General features: G+C 51.7%; 2 protein-coding genes across 3 annotated transcripts; one reads left to right on the forward strand and one right to left on the reverse strand.

The window, feature by feature from the left end:
- The first annotated feature begins 3,901 nt into the window (after positions 1-3,901).
- Positions 3,902-5,970, forward strand: LOC124232244 (heat shock transcription factor, X-linked member 3-like). The gene is made up of 2 exons (XM_046649203.1): positions 3,902-4,480; positions 4,903-5,970. Exons 1-2 carry the CDS (start codon positions 3,986-3,988, stop codon positions 5,476-5,478), a joined length of 1,071 nt encoding a protein of 356 aa, XP_046505159.1. The 5' UTR covers positions 3,902-3,985; the 3' UTR covers positions 5,479-5,970.
- A 139-nt stretch (positions 5,971-6,109) lies between these two features.
- LOC124232245 (protein EOLA1) lies at positions 6,110-8,202 on the reverse strand. Of its 2 annotated transcripts, XM_046649205.1 has the most exons (3): positions 7,820-8,202; positions 6,800-6,978; positions 6,110-6,362 (listed from the first exon to the last, which is right to left on the reverse strand). In XM_046649205.1, the coding sequence occupies exons 1-3, from the start codon at positions 8,070-8,072 to the stop codon at positions 6,318-6,320; spliced, it is 477 nt and encodes a 158-aa protein (XP_046505161.1). In that variant the 5' UTR covers positions 8,073-8,202; the 3' UTR covers positions 6,110-6,317. The 2 variants fall into 2 exon arrangements, with proteins under 2 accessions (XP_046505161.1, XP_046505160.1); XM_046649204.1 differs by having other exon boundaries at positions 6,110-6,978.
- Positions 8,203-8,208: the final 6 nt, after the last annotated feature.

The following is an 8,208-nucleotide window of genomic DNA, read 5'->3' on the forward strand; positions in this document are numbered from 1 at the left end:
AGACTTGTTCTGTTTCCAATCCTCAAAGAGTTTACACCAGAGAGAGAGACTGATTGAGACTGACTTTAACACCACAATTCCTACCGGGATAACGTCCCTAAAGGAGAGTAAGGCTCGTGGAAATCCCTAGAATCCAGGCCTCCCTGTCTAAGGCAAGAAGGGGAGGCCGACTGATAACAAGGCTTGCACATGGATCCTTTAGAAAGGCACATTTCAGCCAGCGTTCCCTGTGCCATTTTTAGCCTCTAAGGACGCGTTCCCTGGCGTGCCCTTAGCCCTGGACCACTACAGAATGAGACGTGACCAGACAACAAAGACTCTCCTTTGGTGCTTGTCCTGCAGTGTGCCAGTGGCTTCATGGCAGAAAGAAGGGCCCCCTCTGGGGGTGAGGCTGTGGGCCCCATTCCAGCTCTACTTCTTCCTCAGGGTGGAAGCTGGGCCTGTGATTCCATCTGCCAAGCCAAGGCTGGGCCTTTCCTGGTACCTGCCAGGGACTGTGCTGAAGAGCAAATGGCACAGACCCTCAGAGCACTCACACAGGCACTGTGATGCAGGAGGTTGCGTCCTCCACGACTGCTCCTATCATTACTGTTACAATGCAGAGCTGTGTTCAAGGACACTAAACCCCACCCAGCTCCTGGTGACACAGAACTTCCTTCATTCCAACATGCATACTGGGGACCGGGTTCACATGATGGTCTCTGCCATGTTCATGCTCAAGGTCCTCCTTCCTAGTCTGGAGGAGGAGACCGATGCACCGAACATCACAGTGGGGCAGGGGCACTATGTGGGAACCCCAGGGAAGGAGCTGTGAGGGGGACCTGGGATAGGAGAAAGGCCTTACTGAGGAGGTCTTGGAGTGGGACCCCGACATGCTGAGGGGCCTCTGGACAGAGAAGAGCATTGCCATAGAGGGAGTAGCAGGAGGACCTTTCCTGACAGGAGCTCCCAGTATGTCAAACAATAGCACCAGGGGCCCAGTGGGGCTGGAGCTCAGAAGATGGTGAGTGAAAGCGGCTGGAGGGCCTCTGGGCTGGCAGAAGCCTGAGTAGGTAAGAGGAACGCAGTGGCCGGGAGACTGGAAAGGGCATGCCTTGGATGTCATGAGGGCCTGTGTCTGAGCCATGGCTGAGAGAGACACCTCAGGTGTGAGGTAGACCAATTGCAGGGGTATGGCTGGTGCCCAGGAGGGAGGGAGATCAGTAAAGAGGCAGCACCCTCGAGGACCTCCTGAGCGATGAGGGCCGGAAAGAGAGGAAGGCAAAAAGGCCACACAGCCAGGCTTGCCCCTTGGCGGCCCCAGGCCTTGGGCCCCATAGCCCAGAGCTAGGCACTTCCTCCCTGGCTGCAGGCTGAGCAGAACCTGCAGTGAGTCCAGACTGAAATCACTTTCCCTCTGGGGTGGCTGTCCTCAGTGCTCAATCAGCCGTGCTGTGCTACAGCCACTTGACTCTGGGGGTTTGGTCCATAATGCAGTGACACCTATGGGTCATCTCTGGGGCCTCTGGAGCACTGAAGAGCCAACCAGTCATTTCTCTCAAAGGGTCTTGAGCATGGTTGGTACCTAATAAAGACTGTAGGACTGGCGGCCACAGGGCCAAGTATTGAAATTCTGGGACTGAGAAGACTTTGTCAAGGGAAGCCATTTCCATAATGCCTTTCGTCAACTAGGCTGAAGTCAGCACCATGGGTATTTCATTTTCAGAGGACAAGATGAGCCTCATGTCCTAGATTCTTAACCCCAATGGAAATTCGGTGTCTCTTGAAACAAAGGACTTGAGCTAATGGTCCTACGGAAGACTTAGGACATACGAGTGTCTAAATCATATCAAGTAAATACTGGTTCTCTGCAGAATGCCAGACTTTGGTTTCCCAAGACATTTTCTCTTCTCCAACCAAACAGTCCAATCCCTTTGTATAGGTCATCAGCTGAGTTCATGAGCTAGCACAGGCCACAAGGAAATTTCATTCTCAGTCTTTACAGAACTCACTGAGGCAAAAATACTCTGGTGTGCAACTGAAGGGAGATGGCTGTTCATCCAAAGACTCTAGGAGCCCCCTTCTGAGAAGCCACCAATGGCTTCCATTAAAATTTTTAGCTTCTGAGGGCATGTCCCTACAGGATAAATGGACTTCTTCAATGAATGCTTTGGAAACCTGTTTAGAATCACAAAGACCACATATCAAGCCTAAATGTTGACCTGGGGGCTCCATTAAGGATTGCAGTCCCCAGACTGAAAGGCATCTTGGGAGATTCTCTTTCCAACCCTCTTTGCACTCCCCTTTTAGAAACAAAGGACTGACCCTCAGAGAGGGCAAATGACCCTACTCAGTGGCAGCGAGGACAAACACCTAGGATCCTTGAAGACAGGGCCTTCCTATGGTACCACTCTATCTCTAGATGCAGAGTGAATATTAAGGACAAATTTGTCCACAACATCTAGAGAACACTTATCACCAAAATCCCTGTCCTATCCTCTCCTGTGTGATGAGGATGACTTTCATTTGGGTTTTGTCCCATTCCACACCCAGACTCTCATCTATTTTCAAATACACAGTGATGAGTATCTTCACATTGGTTTCCTTACTCACATCTAGCTAAACGAGTAGGAATTTTCCTTGGGAGTGAGTCTGTGTAAAGGAGGCCCTTTGAAAAGTATCTAACCCAAGAGCATACAAAATTATTCAATGGACCTACCATCCAGGTAATGGCAGGGGAGGAACACACAGGTCAGGGGTGGAGGTGGACTTCAGGCAAGGAGAGCATGGCTGGCTCAGCGGAATGAGTCAGTGAAATGCTTTGTCTCAACAGAACAGAATAGGTGCTAAACCCCCCAAATGAAGGAATTAAAAGGGGAAGTACTAGAGGAGATCCAATTTGGAAGTGAGAGGCCAGAAATCTGGCAGAGCAGAAGCCAAACCACTCTAAAGCAGAAAGGAAATAGGGCTTTAGAGGAAGCCTCAAGGGAGGCTGTATCCGAGAAGCTGGGTAAGGTGATTTGAAAAGGGCACATGCAGGTGTTCCCAAAGTGAGCTCATCCAGGGCAACCAGAAGAGTTTCTATGGCGAAGAAATGGAAACTAAAGACAATCCTACTGTGATTTGGAGAGGGATGAGATTTGGGGGCAAGTAGAGTTCAAGAGGAGACTCCCTCCCAAGCACAGTGGAGGATGTGGCCATCCACCGTCACACCAGTGCTGTGGGTAACACTGTCTGAGGTGCTTTGGGTGACGCTGAGGTTGAGGATCATCAGAAGCACTCCCACTGTGCTCCAGCACAGCACTACTCTGGGGACAACTTGACCCAGGGGCAAGACTCCTTGTTTGTGTCCATCTGAGCAGGACCAACCAACCAGCAGGAGCAGCAGGAAGAGACCAAAGCAAGAAGTGGGGTCGAGAGGAAGAAAGAGGGGGCTATCAACCCAGACTAGGCAAATAAGCCTGCTAGGGACCACCGTCTACTGGGAAGCACAGTCCCCCAAGGGTCTATCTGACCCGCCTGGTCTTGGTGGGAGCCAAGCTAGGACTAACCAGGGCCAGGCCCTTGAGCACACCAGAGAGGTCAGCAACAGGTCCCCCTCCCTGTCTTTAGAGGTGGGAGTGGAGATAGGATCATGCTTTCTCAACCCATCCAGGGCCCAGCCCCATGAAACAATGTGCCTGGTGACTGACCAGAGCCTTTTCTGGGAACTTGAACCAGAAGTTTCTCTCCTTTTAGAAAAGAGAGAAGCTGGGACACTGCATCCCTCCCCTCCCCCACACTTGGCCAGGGCTCCTGCTCCAGACCAGCTGTGAGCCACCTTTGTGACATCATGTGACAACTAAAGAGAACGATGACTTAAGCAGCCGGTTGCCCCACTATAGAGACTCTAGAATTTTGTGGACAGTATTTACTGGGCATCCCCACCCTGACCAAAGGCATTTCTGACCTGAGAGTTCAGTGATCTGGTCTCGGACAGAAAATGCTCCTGACCTAGACTAGCTCCATGGCTAGTCAGAGTACCGACCAGACAGAGCAAGTCAAACAGGCCCCATCGGGTGACCGAGAGCCAGCAACAGAGGTCCCATCTAATTCATCCCTGGATCCAAATCTGGATTCAAGGGAGATTTTGGAGACCCACAGTGACCAAGCCATGAGCCAAGATCCAGGCCCCCAAGACAACCTGCGACCACAGGACCCAAACCAAGGCGCCATCCACGTGGAAGAAAACCACCACCTTCTCGGGCTCTCCTTCCCAAGAAAGCTTTGGATGGTAGCTGAGGATGACGCCTTCATGTCCGTGCGCTGGAATGACGAGGGAGACACCGTGATCATTGAAGAGGATCTTTTCCAGAGGGAGATTCTTCACCAGAGAGGCCCAGGGAGAATTTTTGAAACAGACAGCTTGAAGAGTTTTATCTGCCAACTGAATCTCTACGGCTTCAGCAAAATACGTCCAAACGACCCTTCGGTTCACTCTCCAGGGAACAAGAGAATGATGGTAAAGTAGAGCGTCCTTCTGTTTCCCATGTTCTCCGTCCCTCGAACATCTTCCTAGCAGACCAAGATGAATGATGCACTGAAAGGGCTTAATTTCTGAGGATAACTTTTTTCACATGAGACTTTATTTACGGAAAGATGAGAAGGTATATTTGCTCCTTTTAAAGGACAGCCCCCTCAGAGATAATCTGCAGGTGTGACAAAAGACTCTGAGAGGTCACTTAATGTCAAGGAGATAGATGCACCTTAACCTAGGTATTATGTATGTTGAGTAAGCTCAGGCTCCAGGGCAAAATGAAACTTGCCAGCAAGTTAAAAAGATCTTTTCTCCCTAGGAAAACAAGACCATTCTGATTGGGGGGGGGGGGGGGGGGGTGTGAATATTTGCTCCCAGGATGACTAACAGGATTGATTTCATTTCAGATGTACCGTAACTCCAAATTTCAGAAAGACAAGCCTCTGCTCATTGAGAACATTCGGAGAAGAGGCGACCTGAGAATTATCGCTCGGCCTGGGACCAGCGCAACAACTCCAAAGAGAAAGAAGCAGGTAGCAGCTACGAGGCGCTCCCCACGAATCCGTCACAATGAACCCACCAAAGCAGCTGACGAAATGGCCCAGAAGGAAAACCCTAAAGCTCAGGGAACCAGTGGCACCTGGTGGTTCTTGTGTTCTGATATCTGTTCTGTGAGATGTGCCCTGGAAAATGGTCGCCGAAGTGAGCCAGGCAGCCCAAGTGGGGAGGGCACGTCCAGGAATAGTAAGTTTGTGCCCCTGGCTACTGCTGGAAGGGAGGGCGCAGGGGAACCACCCACCAGCCCCCATTACCCAGATCATGATTCGGTGATGTCCTTATACAACACCTGTTATTCCATCCTGCTGGCTGCCCTTTCAGTGATGTCCTCAAATGAGGCCCCTGACGAGGACGAGGAGCACAAGGGCTCCTCAGATTACAAATGTGTACTTTGTGAGCACTGCAAGGACAATCCAGGTCCCTAAGCTCACAGATGACCAGTGACAGATAAAAACGACTGTTTATAACCATGATGCAAAATTCTGAGAGAGTAAATAAAGAATCTAATGAGAATTGTAACCCGGTGTTCTTTCTAACTTGTGATACTACACACACCTCCTCAGATAAGCCTGAGGAGGCTGGAAATCCTGGTCCCAAACAGGCTTTGGTCCCCACTGTCCTCTCATTTAAAGAACCAGCGTTTTCACACATTCAGCCAAGGACTTGGCTAGGGAGTATCAAGGCAAGCCCAGGAAGATCTCATTCCCTGAGCCTGGCCTGGTGGTCAGGACACAGAATAGCCTGATTCTTGACCTTGGGGCTATCATCTAACACTATTCATGCATCTTGAAATAGGAGAGTCTTTCCTCATGGGTCCCCCTAAGATGCCAGAAAGTTTCTGATCAGCAGCTGAATGTCTCTTGACCAAGAGCCAGGGGTCTTCCAAAGAGGTCCACCTAAAAGTAGGGCCACCTCATTTGCCGAGGGATGTCCAACCACTGCCTGGTTTAGCCCATCATGCTCATAGGTAACAACCATTAGAAATTTTCCCAATAAATGACAAAAAAAAAACAAAAGCAAGAAAAAGACTTTCTACAAAATAAACAATGCTACTTATCACTTTTCCGAAAGAGCTGTATTTAGGCTCCTTTCTTCACACATGAAGTGGCTGTGCAACATGTCTAACACTCATGCCCCAGGAGCCAAGGGACACTTTTACAACAGAGCAAGAGTCTTCTGCAAGGACAGACAGGTGCTCTGTTTCCAAGTCCGATGTCCTCTTCATCAGGAATGAGGCCATCCAGGGCTGGTCACTCTCCAGCAATCACTCAGCGCCCGCTCCCAGCCTCCACACAACGTCCCCTGGATGCTGTGCAAACACTCTATGAGTTTGACTAGAACAAAGAGAGGGGAGAACACTAACGATTCCTCTTAAAACGTATTTTTTGGTCAATCCAGAAATCAGCTGGACCAAAATGAGTGGCAGTGCCAAGAACTCTCTGGCAGCTTTGCCTTTTTCCTGAAGGTCAAAGTCCTTGAGACTGTCACCGAGCCCAGAGACGTGCAAGGAAAGTCCCGCTCCCCCATCCCTGCATCTGAGTGGAGAAGCTGTTTACATGAACAGCACATAGTGGGTAGCGCGTTCCCCTGCAGTGCCAATCCACACCGAACCCGATTTCCACGTCCTCCGTTTGACGACGAGCTGCTGGGTCATGATTTAGCTGGTCTCTCGGTGACCTTCCTCTGAGGAGCCCACGCTCGTCAGGCCTCCTCCCCCAAGGGGATCAGGTGCTCTGGGATGTCTACCTGGAAGACATCCTTTCCGCCTTTCCTGGGGATGGGCTCCAGCAGCCACCTGGGGTTTGAAAGCACCGTCAGGAACTTCTGCTTCAGGTTGGTCAGCACGGCTTGATTTTCCAGTTCCACAACCTCATCAGGATCTAAGTTTTCTGGACACTGCAAAGTTTCCCCAATGTCAACAAGCCCTGTACACAAAGAGAGAAGCACAGAGATGTTTTTCCTTCCATAAACCAGGGCCTGCCTGTCAGAGAACATGGGTATTCAAAGTTACAGCCACCAGAGACTAAGATGATATCGCCCAATGGACACGGAGTGAAGTGGGTCACTCTGAATGAGCACTTCTGACGTGCCAAACTCTGTCCGCAGGATTCTGAGAGAGGCCGAGGGAGGGACAATCAGGAGGAGAGGGTCCTGTCCTCAACAACCCCACCAAAATAACAGGCAGATCCCAGTCAGACTGCTGAGGGCAGCAGGTACAGATCACAAGGGCCCCGGCCCCTGAAGGGAAATTGGAGGCCCTCGGGTCCCCAAGCACTTCACCAGGTGACCGGAACTGATGTGGGACCTCAACCACTGAGGGGTCAGGGGACTTGCCCAGTATGCAGCGGCCACTGGGGGTGGGACAGGCACATAAAGCCAGGCAGGCAGCCTGAGTCCAGAGGCCAGTCCAACCCGCTCTGTGTGCTGTGCTGCATCTCATGGACTCTGCCACACGCATGCACGCACAAGCACATATACACACAGGCAAACCCCACATGCAGACTCGGACCTCATCCTGCCTCTTGTATCACAAATGGGAACGGAGGCCCAGGATGGAGAAAGGGTTCACCCTGGGTTGTGGAACCTCAGCCTGCCAACCCTCAGCCAAGTGCCCCTTGCTGCCCCTCTGAAGGTGTGTTGCTGAAAGAAACCACATAGCCCACACATGCAGCAGTTCAACAGAAAACAAGCCACCAATCTCCAGAGCAAGGTCCCGGGGGCAGCCCTGGGAGGTGTCTGAGCGGTGGTCGGCACAGCAGCACTTGCCGGCTATCACTCCACGGCCGTACTTTTCCCCTTCCTGGAGCAAGGCCTGAATCTGAGCGGGGGTCCTCCCCAGCCTCTCCACCAGCAGCTCCCTCCAGGCTGCGTCTTCCCAGTCCCTGTGAGCAATGTGGATGGCGATGGTACAGTCCCGGTGGCTGCTCAGCAGGGGACGCCAACGCGTCTCCACAGTCTTGACTCCATTTAAGACAAAACCTGCATAGGGCTGCCGGAAGGAGAGGCAGTTGAACTTCATCTCCCCAGAGCTCCTTGGGCCTCACGTGGCCTGTGGAAACGCAGAACCGCAATGTCAATAAACCTCACGCATCGGCACTCCAAGCTCATGGCCCGTGGGCCTGACCTCTCCCCAGCGTCCCCAAGGTGCCCTGAAA

Source organism: Equus quagga, unplaced genomic scaffold, assembly GCF_021613505.1.
Source record: "Equus quagga isolate Etosha38 unplaced genomic scaffold, UCLA_HA_Equagga_1.0 HiC_scaffold_3734_RagTag, whole genome shotgun sequence".
Taxonomy (NCBI): Eukaryota; Metazoa; Chordata; class Mammalia; order Perissodactyla; family Equidae; genus Equus; species Equus quagga.

Excerpts from the sequence above, each read along its gene's own strand:
- LOC124232244 (XM_046649203.1), top strand. The coding sequence starts at position 3,986 with ATGGCTAGTCAGAGTACCGACCAGACAGAGCAAGTCAAACAGGCCCCA. Across the intron at positions 4,481-4,902 it reads CAGGGAACAAGAGAATGATG|ATGTACCGTAACTCCAAATT; the intron begins GTAAAGTAGAGC and ends ATTTCATTTCAG.
- LOC124232245 (XM_046649205.1), bottom strand. The coding sequence starts at position 8,072 with ATGAAGTTCAACTGCCTCTCCTTCCGGCAGCCCTATGCAGGTTTTGTC. Across the intron at positions 6,979-7,819 it reads CGGCCGTGGAGTGATAGCCG|GGCTTGTTGACATTGGGGAA; the intron begins GCAAGTGCTGCT and ends CTTTGTGTACAG. Across the intron at positions 6,363-6,799 it reads GCGGAAAGGATGTCTTCCAG|CATCCAGGGGACGTTGTGTG; the intron begins GTAGACATCCCA and ends GTGTTTGCACAG.